Source organism: Lineus longissimus, chromosome 3 (genome assembly GCF_910592395.1).
Source record: "Lineus longissimus chromosome 3, tnLinLong1.2, whole genome shotgun sequence".
Taxonomy (NCBI): Eukaryota; Metazoa; Nemertea; class Pilidiophora; order Heteronemertea; family Lineidae; genus Lineus; species Lineus longissimus.
In genome coordinates, this window is record NC_088310.1 from 9,831,556 (window position 1) to 9,853,679 (window position 22,124).

General features: G+C 40.0%; 2 protein-coding genes across 4 annotated transcripts in view; one reads left to right on the forward strand and one right to left on the reverse strand.

Moving 5' to 3' along the window:
• Window positions 1-6,194, reverse strand: part of LOC135485700 (RAC-beta serine/threonine-protein kinase B-like) — a 39,797-nt gene extending 33,603 nt beyond the window's left edge. For both annotated transcript variants that reach the window (XM_064768092.1, XM_064768091.1), the window contains exons 1-3: window positions 6,018-6,194; window positions 5,205-5,341; window positions 4,639-4,764 (exon numbers count right to left, since the gene is read on the reverse strand). In XM_064768092.1, coding sequence (XP_064624162.1) covers window positions 4,639-4,764; window positions 5,205-5,295 — 217 coding nt within the window. In that variant the 5' untranslated portion in view covers window positions 5,296-5,341; window positions 6,018-6,194. The remainder of the gene's footprint in view (window positions 1-4,638; window positions 4,765-5,204; window positions 5,342-6,017) is intronic.
• Window positions 6,195-6,319: 125 nt separating this feature from the next.
• Window positions 6,320-21,036, forward strand: LOC135485702 (uncharacterized). Of its 2 annotated transcripts, XM_064768094.1 has the most exons (12): window positions 6,320-6,405; window positions 7,180-7,268; window positions 7,904-8,010; window positions 8,959-9,055; window positions 9,824-9,934; window positions 13,125-13,199; window positions 14,600-14,665; window positions 15,639-15,866; window positions 16,615-16,706; window positions 17,194-17,292; window positions 17,909-18,026; window positions 20,549-21,036. In XM_064768094.1, the coding sequence occupies exons 1-12, from the start codon at window positions 6,348-6,350 to the stop codon at window positions 20,741-20,743; spliced, it is 1,335 nt and encodes a 444-aa protein (XP_064624164.1). In that variant the 5' UTR covers window positions 6,320-6,347; the 3' UTR covers window positions 20,744-21,036. The 2 variants fall into 2 exon arrangements, with proteins under 2 accessions (XP_064624164.1, XP_064624165.1); XM_064768095.1 differs by lacking the exon at window positions 13,125-13,199.
• The last annotated feature ends 1,088 nt before the right edge of the window (window positions 21,037-22,124 follow it).

Here is a 22,124-nt window from a genome sequence, read left to right on the forward strand (position 1 = left end):
GTCCCGAGTTCAAACCCGCTCAAGGAATATTTTTCATTTATTCTTTACACAAGAGCGACTCTGTGACCTGTCTCATCAACAAACTTGTTGTTTGTGCAGTCAAGTGAGACCAGTCGCTGGGTGTCTATCATGTTTAAAGTGCAGTTGGTCGTTTGGCGGTCGGGCGTTTGAGTATTCTAGCTTGGCCGTTTTTATACATGCATGTCAGCTTTAAATAGGGACCGTCGTATTGGTTTAAATTAATTCTTTTCTAACTAAATTGACAGAAAGAAGAGACCTTTACTTGACCACCAGGGAAAATATTAAATCCCACACGACATGTCCATTTCATGACGTAACATATGTGACAATCCTACTCTTTACCTCGGGTCCAAGACGAACTGGGCCTTTGGCGTCAGAGTAATTTTGACACGCCCCCTTACAGCTTTGACCTGAGACAGCAGTCAGATAAGTCACCTGATACACAGAACAGACTGTTCCTCAGAGAGGACAAATCAATAGTCCTTCTGCATGCGAGTGAAGACACAGGAACTGACACCTCCTAAAGCTTTTTTTGCACCTGAAAATGCTTAAATCTGCTTCTTTTAATAGTATCTTAGAATGCCACTTTAGACTTTAAACATAAGTTTCAAAAAATTGATTAACCAGGATGATGGGGGGGGGGGGGGAATATATTCCCCATGCCCAAATAATGGGGGGATATGTCCCCCGTCCACCCCTCTGTATGTAACCCTGGTGTCAATTCAGTTCAGATTTCTGTTGTGGTTGTTGTGTAGTTTCTCCCTAGATGACGAACGTGACGTGGAGTTCCGATTAAGTCTGAAATATCACACCTCTTTCATACCTATAATACAACACAAGACAATAGACTTCTGAGTGATGCATACGACGCCCATACAAAACAGATTGATTTTCCATTAACCCTGCTTACATGTAGTTGTAGCCTTAAAGAAATTGTATTGGTGCCAAACCTAATAAAAGAGGGTTCATCATGGCTATCAGACACTGACAATGGTTTGGATGTTAACTCTTTCACTGCCAGCCCTATTTTAAAGTTATTCCCCCATCTTGCCAGCATTTTTGCTATTTTTACCACTTTTTTGTAGCAGGAGCTGGGGGCCCTCTTTGGCACCCTCAACCATGCCCTCGGGCATGTGCAGCTTGATTCCCACCTGCAGCAGGCTGCGTCCCCTGCCCACCATCACCTGATTCATTGTCACTACTACTTATATCATCACCCCCAACTGCCTGGTCATTATCACCATCAGAATCAGGCTGATCACGTAAATTGATCTCAAATTGGTCTATCTTCACCAATTCACCTGACACGAAATACCCACTTCCTGGGGACGAGATTGAACCGAATGCTTCCGAGGACACTTCCGAAGACATGTCGGGAGGTTAAAATCAAATAGAATCAATAGTTTGGTTTACTTTTCGATGAGTAGATGGAAACACTGAGATAACGTTTTGAAACGTTATTGGTAATTTAGCGACATATTTTCAATAACGTTTTAAAACGTTATTGGCAGTGAAAGAGTTAAAGTTCGGGTTTCGTATAAATATCAACTACGGTAAAGTTGTCATCCGATATTACACTTGAACCTGGTCGTGAGACAAGTGAAGCAGAACGGTGGCTATATCTGGTGTTGCAACATGGGCAAGGCAGGTTGCGAGTTCATGTAATTTACATGTACAATGTAGGCCAGGGACTATGACTCCAGCTCTCACTAAAGCTGAAGTCAGTATTGATGTCACTCAGCCAAGTTAAAAGTCTCTCATACGCTCACGTGACCTAAGTAATACACTCTCTTTCCTCAATATTTTAGGGAGGGAAATGCAGACAGGTCATGACCAGGATTTGAAATTCACAGAGGCAATTGTCTTCATGCCCTCCCCTTCTCCGTCAGTGCCGATCTTCCTTTGTGAAGGAAACTTTTCTTTAATGATATTAACTTCAATATTTGTGCTCTTTTCTCTCAACAGGCAAAATGCCTATTAAAAAGAAAATTGCTGCGCCCGTTTGAATAAAAGGGAGCCTGGCATGATACAGGGAGGTATTCGCAGAATAGGACCAGTCATGGCAGATCACATCATATGCAGGGTTTCCGCCAGGATTAAATTTAAGGGGGAGCAAAAAAAAAATTTTTTTCTAAAATTTTTTTTCTTAAAAAGGGTATATGACCCTCTTGAGACGTTTTTTGGCCCTAAAACCGCTATACAATTGGCTCCCAAATGCTCTTATTTTACATATCAAATCATGAAAATTACTCATTTGACAGTAAAACAAACTTTAGTGCTCAAAATTAGGGGGGATATCCCCCCTTGAAATATTTTAGGGGGATGAATCCCCCCCATCCCCCCTCTGGCGGAAACCCTGATATGCATAGGCATATTCTTCCCAAATTGTTGTAAACATGTTTTTCCGCAAAATATTTTCTTATTTAGTTCGTTCCAACGTCATCAATGGGTTAGAGTGTTATTCGCCAATTTTAACACCTCCAAGTTATTAACATTACACGCAGTGACAAAATTTTTTTTTGACGACGTGTCACAACAACAACAATCAGACTGTTTGAGTGCTTGGTTGTCTCTGATTACCTATGTTTGATGACAGTGGCATATTTAGTTACATTTATATACAGGGTCAGTTGGCTGTTTGACATGCAAAGTTGTTGACAAACGAGAGCAAAGGCCCCCAAATTAGGGCCCGGGAGTGGTCAAAATTAAAAAAAGAAATGAGACAGACCCCCTGACATTTGACATGAATGCAATGGACAGGATGAAGCCACGGTAAAATAAGCCTTAAATGTAATTAAGGAAAACAGGGTGTGTCCCAAACAGTGTTTCAGCTGGAGAGTGAATAAGCACTGTACGTAGCTGCACCCTGCCTTTTTTCAATTTCTCTTTTTAACATAATTTAACCCTTTGTACGCCAGCATTTTAAATTGTTTAAAATAACATCTGTTCCTCCAGAAAAATTCCTAAGAAAAACAAGCAATTTCAACATAAATTTGAAGTATTACTCATCAGTAACAGCTAACTGTTCTACATGACTGAGCAGAAGTTTGGCTCCAAACATCGGGTGATATGAATAAAGTCGAGCAAATGCCTTTATTTCAATTTCTCTTTTTAATTCGTAATTCAATTTTGTACTGAATTCAATTTTGTACTGAAAGACCTGGTATAAAAATATGTACATGGGGTTTTAGATGAAAGCATACCAGTTGCTAGTCTTTATTCATATCACCCATCGGCTCATGTAGAACGATGTTTTGATTTACAGCACTTTCACAGCAGATGTCACTCCTAAATCACGAGTGTCTGCGGGTGTTTGAAGGAAAAAGCTGCGGGCGTACACAGGCGTTTTGGCTTGAGAGTTAAACACTCTCAAAATATTCATGGTTACTGTGGGCACATAATCGACTTGGCTATGTTGGTACTTGACAACAAGAACTGACATTACTGCACTGAGTTTCTCTTCATCAGGCGATCAGCTTAACGTTCAACAAGGTAAAGTAAAAATAGCCTCATCACTGTATTGACAATCAACTGCAGTGTCTCCTTCACTGGCTATTTTGACCATGTTTTGACTGGCTGTTTTGACACATTTAGAGACAAGACCACTAATGAATATTCATAGCTTGGAGGGTCGAGGCCTATCAATTAGACGAGTGCATGTTTTTAACTCTCAAGTACATATTTGGAGAGGTATTGAAAAAATATTTGTTGTGGCAAGTCTGCAGATATAAAGAAATTATTTGATGAAAAAATTAATTTCGAATTTTGCTAATTGGCTAACTGTAAAAATATGACTTTTAAAATTGTATTAAACAACTGTTATTGGCATGATTGGCATCTGTGCAAAAAACCTTGCAAAAATGATGGTAGGTCGACACGTTCATCATAACAAGCTAAGTAAAACACTGAGGGAGTTTCAGATGAAATTAACCCCATTACGTACTGCCTCATGATATGATGACGGTGTTCTTCACACCCTTTAAAAAATTTGTTGTTGTTGTTGAAAATGACCTAATTCGTTTTATCCACCTTAAAATGCTATACGACCACAAATGCCTTTATGCTGCAGAAGTCCTTGAAATCTTCAAAACAGGACCTTTTGACAAGAATTTAAGAACAATTTTCCAAGTGTGCGCGAAAATGCGGCGAAAACGGAAAAAAACGTTAAGATTCCCCCCCTCAACTCAAAGGCTGTGGAGGATACTGGATGAATTTGATTGGACAACACCATCGCTTCACTTAGCAATGCTTCACATTCGATGTGAAGGTTGGTTCATTGCCTTTTGTCAACTTTTTATCAAACTTGGTATTTGTTGAAAGATTTTATTTAACTTCCTTCACTACAAAAAATTCTTGTTGAATTAAAAAATATGTTACAGGATTGAAAAAAATACTTGTTAGAAGCTACACCAAACTTGCCAATACTTTCCAAAATGGCAAATATTTATTTCCTGGTTTGAATTAAGAGTATAATCTGGTCAATGGGAAAAGAGGTTTGGGGTATTGATAACAAATGTAACATGTTCGATGTCAAGTTGAACACAAGGGTGTTATCACCCGAGTTGAATGGTCACATTTGTTAGTGTTTCTCCCCAAGTGTAAAATATTCCAACGTACCTCGTACAGTAAAGTCATTTAATGGATCACTTATTGACCCACCCTCAGGTCGTGACTTAAATCCATAGAATGTGCCGTCATCCCTTAGAATGAAATATCTTGGTCTCCAGTTCTTTATGTGTTCACCTGCAAATAAAAGTACATTTGTATACAATATGGTCATACAAGTAGGTCAAACAGCAAAGTTATCAAATTGTCAATAGAGTCGCTTACATCTCAGAGTACGTCGAAATGATTCACGTTTTTACGAGGAATATATTAAGTGCTGAATCTGACATGACCCAGGGCCCTCACTGTGTATATCAGTCACCTGAAAATGGCCAAATTAGCCCCTCTGCTCCTGCCTATAATAGTCCCCCTTTAACTAAATCAAATACTGTCATGGTCATTTTGGGCTTGGTTTCGTTTGTCTGTCCCTCCACTTGCTCCAGCATGGTAGGTGATGACGTCACTTAAAACTGCCCGATTGGTCCAATTATCAATTTCTATCCAAAGCTTTTAAAGCATTTTGAATGGGATGGATCAATATTGAACACAATTTCACACTCTTTTTTCAGTGCTAATACCTCTTTTGAGAAGCCAGCCTTCTTTGACTGTCACCCCAGCGCCCATTTCTCCACCAGCTCCAAGCTCTTCTCCCTGACTTGCATGATCCATTGCGGGGGTGAAAGATTCGACCCACAATAAAACTGTTCACTATGACCTGAAATATAGGAAATTAATAAATATTACACCTACATGTATTAGTAATCACTAAAAGACAACATGTATCGTTGTAGGTGCTCAACCTGCATTGGTTAACGGGGGGGGGGGGGGGGGTGAAATTGAAATTGTCCTGGCGGGAGGGGACAATTGCTGAGTGAGCGTCATTGACCGTAAAAACCTATTGAAATGATAGTTTGTTTTGCAGACCCTAGGTGTATCTGGCAAAGGGCCTGTTCACTGTTGATGTTTTATCATATGGAGTGGAAGTGATCCACCGTGCAGTTTTGGGAATAAATGATACATCCGACTGCCGATGATAAAAGAAAACCTTGAAGTTGAATCGTGTCAATTTACTCTGCTCCACTGCGTGTCGTTCCATCCAACAGTCTTGATTGAGACTGGAGGAGACGTCTACGCGTCGTGTCTACATCACCTGTTGGGGACTTAACGGAATAACGGCCACGGGTGCACGGGAACGTGATGGGAGTCAGTTGTGTTGTGTACGCAATGAGACGTGACATCCATGGATAACTGGCATTAGTCTTAGCATAAGCGTTGCTGATAAAAGTACATAAGCATGGTGACTTTGCATTCTAGGGAGTGGTGATAAAGACAGCTGAAAAAATCAAAAGAGAAAACAACAGAAAAACAAAAACACACATCTTTTTTCTTACCAACAAAAATTGCCAGTCACAATATTTCACAGAATGTTTTGCCTCATGGAATGAATAAGTACACGCTTCTAATGAAAAGAATGCTCTAAATTGATCATAAATCCATCAATTTAGTAAAAGCCGGGAAAATAACACACTTCCTCATTCATGCATTCAGAATCAGTGAGTGCTTGTTGATTTTACAATGCACTGTGTTCACAGTGCATAACGTTCGGTAATTATCGGAAATCGTCGGAATGTCTCGGAAAATTTGATATCTATCCCACAATTCCCAAATGCCCGTATGTTCATCACTTCCGCTTTCAAAAAATAAACACGGAAAATGTCAAAATGATAGCAGAATTATTTGCCCTTTCTTCTCGAGGAGAAGCTCTTTTTCACAAAAAATGTATCCATTTCATCATGAACCTGTAGTGTGGCAGGGACGCAGTCTAGCAATGTCACCTGGCTGTTTCGTTACTTCGACTTGGACTTCGTAGCAAACTCTGCTCCATTCCAGTCAAACTAAACTGCTGCCAAACATCCCCCCTCGCCCTCGGCCAAAGGCAAAGCCCAACCAAGGCCAAGGCCAAAGTCAAAGGCTTTTAAAAGAGATAGAAAGTGAATACACTCGATTAAATTTGGGAGGCCAACAATAGGCTACTATTAAACTTCCTGTTGTACGGCCTAGGCATTCTAACCAATTAACCATGGAGGTATAGGCCTACAGTATAAATTATCAATAAGACACTTAGGAACTTCAGTCCCGGATATGCCGATGGTACGGTTTTGCGCATTATTGACCAATTGGTACCCGATTATGAATGATTTACATCAATTGCTGGCTCTGTGTTAGCTGATTGGTCAGTTGATTGGACAAATGCAAGTCAAAAAACCTTTAAAATGTTTTTCGTCTGCTATTGCTTGGCGTTGGATGTACGGTCCCATTCCGAGATGTACGGTCCCATGATTCCTGGAGCTCTTCACTGTTCGAAGGGAATAAAAGTTCCTTTTCTATTGTTTCCGTGAGCTGAAGACAGAAAATGCCTGGCTTTGACTGAAAAATGCCTCATTTTCGTGGCATGTGTGGTCCATACCACCCAAATCGTGATCCTAATTATTATGTCGGTTGTCTTACTTATAAATTGTTTACGACATTAAACCTTACATAATTTAAAATCAGACCGGGCAGATGTTCATCAGAATACAATTGAAGTGTTCTCGAAAAGAATCAGTGAAAGCAAGTCGTCCACTCATCTACTCCCTCTAGTGGTAAGTCTTGAGACCGCTTTGGATTGTCTCAGTAGCACAGTTGTATCACTGTATCAGTGAGAACATTTTTTGAAAGTTACACCAGCACATAATTCACTCCTGCGTCGTACATTAAGTTCATATAATTTCATATGATAAAGACTCTCTTCAGCATCGCGTCATCTCTGGTGGCATCTCATTTTTCATTCCCGAGTATTATAGTTGAATTAAATGTTGGTCTTCAGTTAAAGAGCATCAATCCCTCCATTCAAATATTCCACAAAAGTGCATCGTGGGATATGAAAAGGTAACAAGCTACTTTTTGTTCCTGTAACAATAGTCCTGGCTGAGAACAGTGGCCAATGCTGTTAGTGTAATGGAAAGACATAACAAGTCATCCTAGTGTGATTTTTGATGACAGAGTCACTACCAGAATACAGGGATGAATAATGATCTAGTAATTTCCTTATTGATGTTTGATGCTATGTTTTGAAGACTACATGTATCGATCAAATGAAGGAATTGACTAATGTCTTCAGCCCTTTAATCGGTCAAGCCATCATCCCAAAATGTAAAAAGTGTCCTGTGCCTTATGTAAAGGTGAGACACATTACATGACCGTATGTAGTATTTTATAAATATGGATTTTGTTCCAGAGTGAAGACCATGTATACTTCTATCACATCAAGAGGAATTCTATATACTTTGTCGCCACAACCAAAGCGGATGTCTCATCTATTTTGGTCATAGAGACGTTGACGAGGTAATTCAGGCTTAAATTTTTTCAGCTGTTCGAAGGCTGACGCAATGCCATGACAACATATAAACAATTCTTCATGTCTCATTGTCCTGTATTGCCAGGGGCTTTGAATATAAAGATGAAAATGATGATAGTGAGTTTTTATATGGCGCTTTTCACTGTACTATCTAATGTCTCAAAGTCAAAGCACTTTACAGTATTACCCAGCCTATCCAGACAGGTTTCTGGATAACCAAAGGCAGCCAAAATAAAGGACAAGGACATTTTCAGGCCAGTTGATTGTTTCAAAGTGGCAACTGGGGGGGGGGGGGGGGGTATCAAACCAGGGACACTCAACGGTTGTGCCGCCACGCTCCCCTGTATTCTCCACCTCTTGATATTTCAAACCCCTGCTAAAAAGGGCACCCTTCAGGCACTTTGTAGTAAGAGATGAGGTTCGGATTGTTTTTGGGGAAATAGTTGTCAATGACTAAAGTCCACTCGGTAGAATTGATGTGGTATTAAAAGATGTTTCGTAATTCTCTTATTTAAATCTTGAAGAGGTGTCCGAGGGGCCAGGCCAACTCTCTTTCAGAAGTTTCCTTCCCCAAAGTTGGGACTTCTCAGTAAATATAAGCATGGCATGATCAGACCAGAGGTAGGCCCTACTCAGTTTAGTCCTTGCCGCTTACACCTGGATTCCATGCTGACTTATCGACGGTGAACATCGGTCCTAAAGTCTCCACTTGTGAAGGATGGATATATGTACGCACAACGACGATGGATCGGCATCTATAATCAGGACACCTCTCTATTAAGGACAGCACTTGTTTGCCCGGAGGGTGTCCTTGATAGAGAGGTTCTACTGTATGATCTCAAAGAGGTCCACAACCTTACACACTCAACAACAGTCAAACGCCGGAAACTGATGATTTACTCGAGTGTTTCATGATGGAAAACTCATTATTTCAGGCTTTATCACTTGTGTAAAGACTTCTGTGGATTGGTATCGGAGGAGTCACTGAGGACCAATATCATTCTCCTGTATGAACTTCTTGATGATTTCATGGTAAGTCGACATCATATTCACCCTGGAGAATCAATTCCCCAAATTGTCGAGCATCTTATCAGGTCTTCCAGCTTGCCGAGCTTGCCTGTCCTGGGAAAGGAAAGTTAATTTGATAAAGTTTGAAAAAGTGTGTTGTTGGGGTCTTTCAATGAAAAATTGTTGTGTTCATCTGGTGATAAGGTTCTTCAAGCATGATTTGCATCAAATATAGAGAAAAATTCACTGCTTGTTTGTCTTATGGAAAGCGAACAAATTTTGAAATATGCATGGATGGATTTTATGCGTGCACCACAGAGTAACCTGCTGATTAATTTACCTCGAAATTTAGTGCATATGATGGCATATTGTCCATGTTACCAGATGGACACAATTTATTTTGGAAAATTTGCCAACGTGCGCACAGTTTGGATGTTTTTCTTGTGAAGCAGCCATTCTTCCAGGCCTCAAGAAGCACTATCCAGGGCAGTCTGCTCGGTAAGTTGGAAGGCCTGGGAAGATTCTCGGCAATCTGGAGAATTCATTCCAAGCCAGTATTCCTCTCTATTCTTTGTCACGGAGCATGTCTAAAGCACATGAGTTGGAGTCTTGTCTTTATATCGAAATTTTACTGGGTTCAAATACCCGGTGGTTTGTTTTTCCCCAGCCTGACCGGTTATTACAAGAACTTCTCTGCTAAGATGATCAGAGTAAACTTTGTGTGCTGGGTTACAAATGCCATGAATTCTCCTTTGGTGATGAATGTGAATGTTTATTTGCTTTATATTTCAGGATAATGGTTATGTCCAGTTGTCATCCACTGAAAAACTCAAGTCTTACATTCAAAGCGATCCGGTTGCCATACGGCCAGCAAGAACGCCGGATAATATGACGAGTGGCTTGGTAAGTATTGGGTGCATGGCATGAACATGCATTCATGAAGAGGATGTCTATTTGGGTGAAAGTGCTTCATTAGTTCATGTTTGTCTCTTGTCTGAATCTTAGAGCCAGGCAGAAACCTGGGAGGAAGAAATAAGAGGATGTCTATTTGGGTGAAAGTGCTTCATGTTTGTCCCTTGTCTGAATCTTAGAGCCAGGCAGAAACTTGGGAGGAAGAAATAAGAGGATGTGTATTTGGTGAAAGTGCTTCATGTTTGTCTCTTGTCTGAATCTTAGAGCCAGGCAGAAACCTTGGAGGAAGAAATAAGAGGATGTCTATTTGGGTGAAAGTGCTTCATTAGTTCATGTTTGTCTCTTGTCTGAATCTTAGAGCCAGGCAGAAACCTGGGAGGAAGAAATAAGAGGATGTCTATTTGGGTGAAAGTGCTTCATTAGTTCATGCTTGTCCCTTGTCTAAATCTTAGAGCCAGGCAGAAACCTAGGAGGAAGAAATAAGAGGATGTCTATTTGGGTGAAAGTGCTTCATTAGTTCATGTTTGTCCCTTGTCTGAATCTTAGAGCCAGGCAGAAACCTGGGAGGAAGAAATAAGAGGATGTCTATTTGGGTGAAAGTGCTTCATTAGTTCATGTTTGTCCCTTGTCTGAATCTTAGAGCCAGGCAGAAACCTGGGAGGAAGAAATAAGAGGATGTGTATTTGGGTGAAAGTGCTTCATGTTTGTCTCTTGTCTGAATCTTAGAGCCAGGCAGAAACCTGGGAGGAAGAAATAAGAGGATGTCTATTTGGGTGAAAGTGCTTCATTAGTTCATGTTTGTCCCTTGTCTGAATCTTAGAGCCAGGCAGAAACCTGGGAGGAAGAAATAAGAGGATGTCTATTTGGGTGAAAGTGCTTCATGTTTGTCTCTTGTCTGAATCTTAGAGCCAGGCAGAAACCTGGGAGGAAGAAATAAGAGGATGTCTATTTGGGTGAAAGTGCTTCATTAGTTCATGTTTGTCCCTTGTCTGAATCTTAGAGCCAGGCAGAAACCTGGGAGGAAGAAATAAGAGGATGTCTATTTGGGTGAAAGTGCTTCATGTTTGTCTCTTGTCTGAATCTTAGAGCCAGGCAGAAACCTGGGAGGAAGAAATAAGAAACACATGAATTCTTTGCCCAACAAGTAGCACTTGGTTGAGGTCTCTGCTTAAATAACCAAATTCTTTAGGCTATCCATTGTGTCATTTCAAAGGGATTTGCAATGTAACTGTCTTTAGTTGAAGGGTTCATGCAAAAGCAGACAAAGGCCATATCTATCTTTTTGGAGGGGGGGGGGGGGTACCAGGGGGTATTGGCCATTCAAAAACAATCTATCTACCAAATTTCAGACTAAAGGGCTGATTCCACTTTGGCGGGAATCTGTGGTGGTTCCCATATTCCACAGGCTTTGTGGTCTGTTACAAGCACTACAGGTAGAACTTACATCGAAATTAATCAAACGCCTGTGAAAAATGCACGGTTTCCCACATTTGCTGCTGGTTCCCACTGTAGTCGAAACCAAGCTTATTTGGACTTGCCACTCTTATTTCACATTGATTATGTGATACATTTCCCTTTAACATTTCTCTAATTAAAGAAAAGAGATGTCGGTTTTTGCATGGGATCTCTTCTGTTCTCATATGTTTACTGCTGATGCATGTCTAGAGTGTTAAAGAAAAACCGACATCTCTTTTCTTTAATTAGAGAAATGTTAAAGGGAAATGTATCACATAATCAATGTGAAATAAGAGTGGCAAGTCCAAATAAGCTTGGTTTCGACTACAGTGGGAACCAGCAGCAAATGTGGGAAACCGTGCATTTTTCACAGCACATTTGCTGCTGGTTCCCACTGTAGTCGAAACCAAGCTTATTTGGACTTGCCACTCTTATTTCACATTGATTATGTGATACATTTCCCTTTAACATTTCTCTAATTAAAGAAAAGAGATGTCGGTTTTTGCATGGGATCTCTTCTGTTCTCATATGTTTACTGCTGATGCATGTCTAGAGTGTTAAAGAAAAACCTAGTAAGTCACTTCTGTCGTGTTTTGTGGAAATGACGAAAACATAAATTGAATTAAAAAACCCTGAAAACCAAAGGAGTTTCAAGGTTTAACCTTAACATCATCTTTGTAGATAGACAATATTTTAAAACTTTATATGCATGATATGCTATAAAATAACCCAGTAGCATTACTTATAAAGTTACTTCAAAATTTGGACGAGTAGGTTTTTGTTAAACACTCAAAATATACTTGTATTACTTTAATTGCCCTCTTTTCTCATCATTTGATAGAACAGTGGGACATCTTTTCTCTCCTGGGATGCTGTTCCTTAATAAATTGCTGCTTTTACTTGTACATGTGTGTCTACATATAAGCTTACACTTGGCTGGCTCAAATGGGTACAAGTTTTACCAAAAATATATAACATGTATAATGCTCATTTATATATTTTGGTATTATCTGAAGGAAAAAAGGCACACATACATATGTATCTTTCTGCTGAATTCATTTCAAAATGATGAGTTGGAGTAGAATTAAGTATTTTATTTCACATTTCCGATACAATTCTAGTAGTTTACAGATTATGTACGTGGGTATGACAAAAACTACGTCCACATCATGTTACACTATTAATTCTGGACCGTATTCTTAAAGGTGTGGTTCATTCATCTAGATTGTTTACATTTTTCCCACTGGTCATCAAAAATAACCATGGCCCGAGTGCATTAACTTGACACGCGAGTGAAATGAACTGGCTGTGTGTTCTGTTTCTTACAATGTATGTCTGCACTACACAATAGCATTATACCCGGGTAATCAATGCGTACTAAATGACAAAATTGTAAAAAATCACGAATTCAATTCCAATTTCAAATTTTGAATAAACAAACGCTGTATTCAACCGTTATACTGCATTCAACCGTTTAATTGCATTAAGCAGAAATGATGATTTGGAGCCCTTATTCCTTCAGTCAAAGCTTGTGTAAGTTCGTAGCATGTCAAGCCAAATTAACCGTACATTCAATTCCCAGCTTTAGGCAGTTCCCTTTTCTGATCAACATGCTGGACAAAGGGTTCTATCACCTGTTGTCACTTTCTTCGTGTCCATTTATGTTGGCATCAGCTCTCCTCTGACCCTTTCACCACGCTGCATGCTGTGCTTTTTCTCTTGGCAGTTCGGCTTGGAGTTCAAGAATGTCGTTCCGCCAAATGCTGCCGACAAGCCTGTAGTAAGGCCTAGGCACGAACAGGTAGGGACGTGTTCTGTCATGTTTGTTTGTTTTAATCCAAAGAACCAGTTTCGTTCAGGATGCCTTGCTACCTACATCCACAAAACCTCCCTCCTACGCTCAATCCTCTTGGTACACTCTTAAAAATTTTTTTTTAAATTAAAAAAACAAACCTTTTTAGGGTTTTTCAGCCGACACAAATATGCACCCGTAGAGGTTTTTCAAGGAAACCAAAAATACTTTGAGGTTTCTCAGAAAGTCAAAACCTTTCGGGGTTATACATGTAGGGCACCCCGGAGAATCAAAATCCTGAACTCTGGGAACTCTCGGCATGACATGCCAAATCCAGGTTCCGAGTCATCTGGTATTCCTGAATTCAGAGTCCCTCTATCATGCGCTCCCTTGCTGCTAAAGGCGTGATGAAGTTCTGATTCAACTGATGCATTTGGATCTTGGGATCTTGGGAAACAGGATCGTCGAAGTTTCTCATTAAAGGTTCCGTCCGATAGTTTACAATAAGTGAAAAGCTTTTGTCAATGCTTGCTTTACGAACTTTTGCTTCGTCACATGCAAGATATACAAGCAGAGATATACACCTTTCCAGAAATGGGGCGCTGAGTGTCCGAAATAGTGATGTCATAAGGGGAAACTAGGCCTTATGGTGGAGAGACAAAGGAGATAGTCATGGTTGACCAACACACTTGAAAGCCTTTAATGGCGGACAAGGGGGAAAATATTTGTTCCAATGCAAGCCACCAATTTCGGGAAGCATGTATAGTGCTTGAAATCAGTCCATAGCAGGCTCAGTATCTCTAGATCCAAATGTAAGCGTCAGTTAAATACTATCCTATTTAGGTATGATGTGGAAGAGCCATATTTGTGTGGAAACCATTCAGGGACTTGGAATTCAGATGACTCAGAACCTGGACTTGGCACACAAAGCCCAGAGTTCAGGATTTTGATTCTCCGGTGTGTAGGGTGTATATTTTATGTTGCCTGAAAAACCCTAACAAATTTTTCAGAACCTCAAAAGCCTTCTTTTTAAGAGTGTGAAGGTAATAACAGCATGATAGCTAAGCTGCTTTCATGATTCAGTATATTCAGCAGTTGTCTATAAAGCTTTTGTTAGGTTCTTCAGCAAGACTTGTCAGTGTTAATGTGTATTTGACATCCGCTTGGCCCTAAACATCATCACGAGTATGGCCTGTCTCTCGATCTTGAGCTGCGAAATTTAAAACGAAATAAAAGGAAAAAAGTGTACAGTAGTGGAAAGTGTCACTTTTTTTAAAAGAGCAAAGTGTCCAAAATTATGTGTTAGATCCACGAATTAAACTTTCCAACTGGTTTACCAACTAGTTTCCACAGTTAAATTCAGATTATTTTCTGGTGCTTTTTCTAAAATGTTTTTTTCACATTTTCAGGAGCAGCGTAAGAATGAAATATTTGTCGATGTGGTTGAACGATTGTCTGTTTTGGTGGATTCCTCGGTGAGTGCAAATGTAAATGTATTTGGGGCTACTTTGACAATCCCCCGTGCCTTAAGCAAGTTAAAGACCAAGAGTGCCAGTGCCTGCACTTTGAAAATTGGATCCTCTGAAGGCATTCTAGTATGCAACCCTTTAGGTCTGACTGGCATCCTCCCATAGAAGGCCTTTGTGTGATTTCTAAACGACTCTCATGTGAGTGTATTTTACAAATGATCCAAAGGCCTGCTATGGGATGATGCTGACTAGCGGTTGGCCTTGACTTTGATGTATTAAATAGATGTGATATGTCTTGCAGACATCTAGTTGATAAATCCTATAACATTTGATGAGTTTCTTGTTCCAGCACAAAAAACATGATGTCTTCTTGGGCTGTGATCAGTCAATGACTCAACTATTTTGGCAGGTGCTGCAGCTTTCAGCTATTTGTAGCAAATCCTGAAATCAGAAATAAAAGGCACCGAATGAGTCACTTATCAAACCGATTTAAAGGGGGACTATAGGCAGGAGCAGAAGGGTTAAATTGGCCATCTTTGGGTGACTAATATGCACAGTAAGGGGACTGGGTCATGTCTAGATTCAGCACTTACTATATTCATTGTACAATCGTGAATAGTTTTGACTTGCTTTGAGATTGGAGAGGCCTCTATTGGCGGCATTGTGTAACGTTATCTTACCTACCAAACAGATGCCTATAGTACCCCTTTAAGAAAATATGTGGCATGTCTACCAGATCTTAGTTAAATAGATGGTGTGCTCAATAAGATATTTCAAGTGAAGTCTGGTATAGCACAGGGTTCAGTGCCCAATTCAGGGAAGGAGCATCAAGGTTAAATCAGAGGTACTCTGCGCTTCTCCGGCCCTTCTCCTGTTTGTGTGCAGGGCCGGAGAAGGGAACACTGACACCTGATTTTCCCGCTTGAATAGGAAGATGCCAGTTAGTTGTTACCAGACTAAATATCTCTTTCACTTTCAGGGGAATCTTGTGAGGAGTGAGATCAGTGGCAAAGTGAAGATGAAGTGCTTTCTGGACGGTACCCCCACCATTAGACTAGGCCTGAATGAAGACCTCGTGACAGGCAAGGGCCATCAGATTGCCTATGGGGGCCAGGCCTACCTTAGCCATTGTACATTTCATGACTGCGTCAAGCTGGACGAATTTGAGGAAAACAAAACGTTGTTAATCTACCCACCAGAAGGAGAAGTACGTGGTATTAAATGTTTAGATTTTTTTAAAGTCGATTTTTGTTTCCAGGGATAGATGACAAAATGATCTAAAAAAAAATTCAGTGTGTTCATGAAAGCCTTCTGTTTTACAAAGAGGTGGATTTATTTTCGATGTTCCACAGGAGATACTTTTGGGAAAGATAAATGAGATAATCAATGGGTTTCATCTTAGCGTTCGATTTTCTATTTTTATGGCTATACTACACAACCAGGCCTATGTCAATTATAAACCTGGCTGTCATCTCTTGTTCCTCCCTTGATCCCCAGAGCTAAGGCTCCAATGATGCACCGTATGGCCATGTGGACAATCTCTCGGTGTCCCGGAATGGGCAGTTCTGGAGGACATGCTCTGGTGTCTGATCAGTTGTGTTGCATTGGCACCTTCCGGACTTGGCCAATCAATGGACAAGAAGGCTAATCATGTGAATTTGCATGTACATGTGACCAATGCTAGCAGAAGGCATCACAATGAGCATTTTGAAGAATTTGAGTTGTATATTCTATCAGAAACTACACATTTGCTCCCTTGATATGATGCAAGGTCTGTAAATTTCAGAATCAGAATCAGGTGGTGATGACGTGATTGAAATTTCATTAACTATTTCTAACTATTAAAGCTCTTTGATGCTGTGTTGTGTCTCTTAAGAAGTATTTTACTCCAAAAAAAGTATTGCTATTGCGAGTCATTTTGTCAGCACTCGTCACAAATTCACGTCCCATTTCAGTTTTCTGCAATGACGTACACCCATCAGGAGGAGGCCTACCAAGCCCAGCCAATCAAAGTGCTCCATTTTATTGACGATACTGATATCAATAAGTAAGTGGAATGCATTGTTTGGAAGGAAACATCTCTGGAAACGATTTTAAAATTCTCACATTTTGTAAAACTGAACTCATTGCTAGAATTCATGAAGTGCCAAGAAATGATAGGTAAGTTCTTATCTAGCGCTTTGTACTGTGCAACAGTGAATCCATATGACATGTCCCAAACTTGCAGCGTCAAAGAGAAAACGACATTTGACCGCGCCCATCCCGGACCTGGTGAAAAGGAGAGCAATTTTCAAGAATTCTCCAGCACCAAAAGGGTCAAATTGCCTTGCATTCTTTCCCCGTCGTAATCCAGAAACATTTCTGTAAAAACCAATGAGTACGGGGCTACACTTGGCCCTTTTCAGGCCAGTTGAAAAAGCCAAGTGGCACTGACTGAGCCTCAGAGCCCACAAGTAGATGTCTGGCACTGACTGAAGTGTGGTTAATGAGGGAGTGCATGAATTTGTACTAAAAGCAATTATTTCCATTTTCAGAGATCTGGAACTTATCGTAAAACTTCGCTGTGAGATTCCAGCCCAGGCCCATGCGATCAATGTGTCCGCTGTCATACCAGTACCAAAAGCCACCACAAAGTAAGTTGATGAAAATAAGCGTGATATACATTGTACGTGTTTCCATAATTCAACCGTCTTTTGGCACAGAAGGGGTTAATTTGGTATCTTGTGCAGAAGTTGTGCAAGAACAATATCACTTTTCTAAAACTAGACACCCAAACGAACATTTTGATACCAAATTCAACTTGTTATACCTCCGATAGGGGTGTGGTGTCTTTTTTCAACCCCCGGCCGCTGGACGACATGTATGATAGTTTCGTTTTATCATTAAATTTTATTTAAGGGTTGTAATCAAAATTTAGTTTAAGAATACACAATACACTGACTACACATGTTCAACTCCAATTTACCATAAAGTTAAACCTCTCTTTAGGCAGGACACCCTCTCTATTGAGGACACTGATTTTAGTTCCAATCTGATCATTTTCGTTCAATTTGACCTCTGTAATCAGGATACCTCTGTATAAAGGACAGCAATTCTTTGTCCGTAGGGTATCCCAAATGGAGAGGTGCTACTATACATTGTACACTGATTGCACATATCCAACTGCAGCAGGATATTTCTGGTATTGCCATGAGCTTCCTTGTGTAACTGAACACGTTATATATAATTTATTCACATTCTGACTTTCAGTATGATTCCCCAATTGACTGGACCTGGCCAGACGGCTGAATTCATTCAAAAGGAAAAACGTATAAAATGGACGCTGAAAAAAATATTCGGCGGTTCAGAAACAACAGTTAAATTTAAGGTAACTGCATGTAATATTTGGCGGATCAGAAACAACAGTTAAATTTAAGGTAACTGCATGTAATGTTTGGCGGATCAGAAACAACAGTTAAATTTAAGGTAACTGCATGTAATGTTTGGCGGATTAGAAACAACAGTTAAATTTAAGGTAACTGCATGTAATATTTGGCGGATCAGAAACAACAGTTAAATTTAAGGTAACTGCATGCAATGCTTACATCAGCATACAATTTTTTGTAATCGGAAAATTTTTTAGGTGTGTTTTGATTTGTGTTTTTGTGACAAGTGAAATTCGTGAAAATAAAAAAAAGTTGGGAAAATTTATTGCAATAACTGTTACAGTGTTCTCAAACGTCAAATTACAAAAATCATGCCAAAGAAGCAATTGTACCAGACTGCAATCTCAACTGCCATATAGATCCCTTATTCACTAGTCTCTGTTACTAAGATACTAAACTATAGTCATATCTCCCTAATTCAAGTTGGGGGAGGGACATGAGGGGTTGTGATAACAAAGCCAGAAAAAGGGGTTGGGGATTGGAGATTGTTGTACCCCCCTGGAGTGGGTCCAGGAAAAACGTATAAAATGGACGCTGAAAAAAATATTCGGCGGTTCAGAAACAACAGTTAAATTTAAGGTAACTGCATGTAATATTTGGCGGATCAGAAACAACAGGTAAATTTAAGGTAACTGCGTGTAATGTTTGGCGGATTAGAAACAACAGTTAAATTTAAGGTAACTGCATGTAATGTTTGGCGGATCAGAAACAACAGTTAAATTCAAGGTAACTGCATGTAATGTTTGGCGGATCAGAAACAACAGTTAAATTTAAGGTAACTGCATGAAATGATTGGCGGATAAGAAACAACAGTTAAATTTAAGGTAACTGCATGTAATGTTTGGCGGATCAGAAACAACAGTTAAATTTAAGGTAACTGCATGTAATGTTTGGCGGATTAGAAACAACAGTTAAATTTAAGGTAACTGCATGTAATATTTGGCGGATCAGAAACAACAGTTAAATTTAAGGTAACTGCATGCAATGCTTACATCAGCATACAATGTTTTGTAATCGGAAAATTTTTTAGGTGTGTTTTGATTTGTGTTTTTGTGACAAGTGAAATTCGTGAAAATAAAAAAAAGTTGGGAAAATTTATTGCAATAACTGTTACAGTGTTCTCAAACGTCAAATTACAAAAATCATGCCAAAGAAGCAATTGTACCAGACTGCAATCTCAACTGCCATATAGATCCCTTATTCACTAGTCTCTGTTACTAAGATACTAAACTATAGTCATATCTCCCTAATTCAAGTTGGGGGAGGGACATGAGGGGTTGTGATAACAAAGCCAGAAAAAGGGGTTGGGGATTGGAGATTGTTGTACCCCCCTGGAGTGGGTCCAGGAAAAACGTATAAAATGGACGCTGAAAAAAATATTCGGCGGTTCAGAAACAACAGTTAAATTTAAGGTAACTGCATGTAATATTTGGCGGATCAGAAACAACAGGTAAATTTAAGGTAACTGCGTGTAATGTTTGGCGGATTAGAAACAACAGTTAAATTTAAGGTAACTGCATGTAATGTTTGGCGGATCAGAAACAACAGTTAAATTCAAGGTAACTGCATGTAATGTTTGGCGGATCAGAAACAACAGTTAAATTTAAGGTAACTGCATGAAATGATTGGCGGATAAGAAACAACAGTTAAATTTAAGGTAACTGCATGTAATGTTTGGCGGATCAGAAACAACAGTTAAATTTAAGGTAACTGCATGTAATGTTTGGCGGATTAGAAACAACAGTTAAATTTAAGGTAACTGCATGTAATATTTGGCGGATCAGAAACAACAGTTAAATTTAAGGTAACTGCATGCAATGCTTACATCAGCATACAATGTTTTGTAATCGGAAAATTTTTTAGGTGTGTTTTGATTTGTGTTTTTGTGACAAGTGAAATTCGTGAAAATAAAAAAAAGTTGGGAAAATTTATTGCAATAACTGTTACAGTGTTCTCAAACGTCAAATTACAAAAATCATGCCAAAGAAGCAATTGTACCAGACTGCAATCTCAACTGCCATATAGATCCCTTATTCACTAGTCTCTGTTACTAAGATACTAAACTATAGTCATATCTCCCTAATTCAAGTTGGGGGAGGGACATGAGGGGTTGTGATAACAAAGCCAGAAAAAGGGGTTGGGGATTGGAGATTGTTGTACCCCCCTGGAGTGGGTCCATCAAAAACTCAGGGTGCAAGGAAGAACTCTAGAACTTGTGCGATCTGATGACTCGAACAAGACACGAGGGCAGTAGTCTTATTTTATAACCTCGTCTGCCGTAGACCCCTTTGATATTCTTAAATCTTCATTACTCAGATATCAAACTAGTACACATGTAATTGAGTGTTTCTGCCCTTTGACTTAGGAAACTTACGTTTATAGCCAACCTGAACAATGCCTAGGTTTGGCGTCTTTTAAATGATTGTGACCATCTGCTGCTATAAAAACGTCCTGTTTCTTTCAGTTGAACATCCCCAATAGGACGAAGGCATACCACCTGGAGTTAGGTCCGATGGCTTTAGACTTTGAGATATCTGGCCATGTGCCCTCTGGAGTAAATATACGCTTCCTGAAGGTATTCGATAAGGACGCGACGTTCATCCCACATCGATGGATTCGGTATATAACTGTGCCAGACTCTTACATCATCCGATTTTGAATAGATTTTGCTTATTGACTGCAATTGTGAGCGATAGACTGTTCCTCCTTTATAGTGCTGCACTTGATGAGGTCAAACGACATAATGGGTGAAATGAATAAAGACTTGGCAAATGCTTTTACAGTAGAACCTCTCTATTAAGGACACCCTCGGGACTGACAAGTGCTGTCCTTAATGGTCTGGTTTTCGTGATGGTTGTTTTACTCTCGCTAGAATACTGCCGGTGATCCATCTCATGCCAAGGTTATATGTAAATGTATATTATATATACAAATATATTTATTGTTGTTTCAGTACTTGCCTTATTAGTTATATGACATGTCAACTACAAGGATAATCCCGAGTTACATATTTTGGAGCTTAACTCCAATGATCAGACCACAAATACAAGGATATATGTCATGACAACAAGATAGAAGTACTTAAGTGGAAAGATCATAAAATGTTTCCCTGCATGGAGGAGCATTACAATATGTGACCCGGTAGATTGTGACATTCTTAGTAGTCTTGCACCTAGGAGTGCTTTCCAAGATAGTGAAAGTGTCCCTGGTGTCTGCTGAATGTGACGTTTCCACTTCCACAGATGTGCTTTCACTGATTGTGATAGTGTCCCTGTTGTCTGATGATTGTGACAATTCCCCTTGCACAGGTTTGCTTTCTCAGATTATGATGGTGTCCCTGGTGTTTGTTGATCGTGACTTTCTCCCTTGCACACGAATACTTTCCCCAGATTGTGATAGGTGTTGGTTGTGACATTGTCCCTGCACATGAGTGCTTTCTCAGATTGTGATGGTGTCCCTGCAGTCTGCTGATTGTGACATTCCCCCTTGCATATCAGTGCTTTCTCAGATTGTGATGGTGTCCCTGCAGTCTGCTGATTGTGACATTCCCCCTTGCATATCAGTGCTTTCTCAGATTGTGATGGTGTCCCTGCAGTCTGCTGATTGTGACATTCCCCCTTGCATATCAGTGCTTTCTCAGATTGTGATGGTGTCCCTGCAATCTGCTGATTGTGACATTCCCCCTTGCATATCAGTGCTTTCTCAGATTGTGATGGTGTCCCTGCAGTCTGCTGATTGTGACATTCCCCCTTGCATATCAGTGCTTTCTCAGATTGTGATGGTGTCCCTGCAATCTGCTGATTGTGACATTCCCCCTTGCATATCAGTGCTTTCTCAGATTGTGATGGTGTCCCTGCAATCTGCTGATTGTGACATTCCCCCTTGCATATCAGTGCTTTCTCAGATTGTGATGGTGTCCCTGCAATCTGCTGATTGTGACATTCCCCCTTGCATATCAGTGCTTTCTCAGATTGTGATGGTGTCCCTGCAATCTGCTGATTGTGGCATTCTCCCTTGTACATCAGTGCTTTCTGTGATTG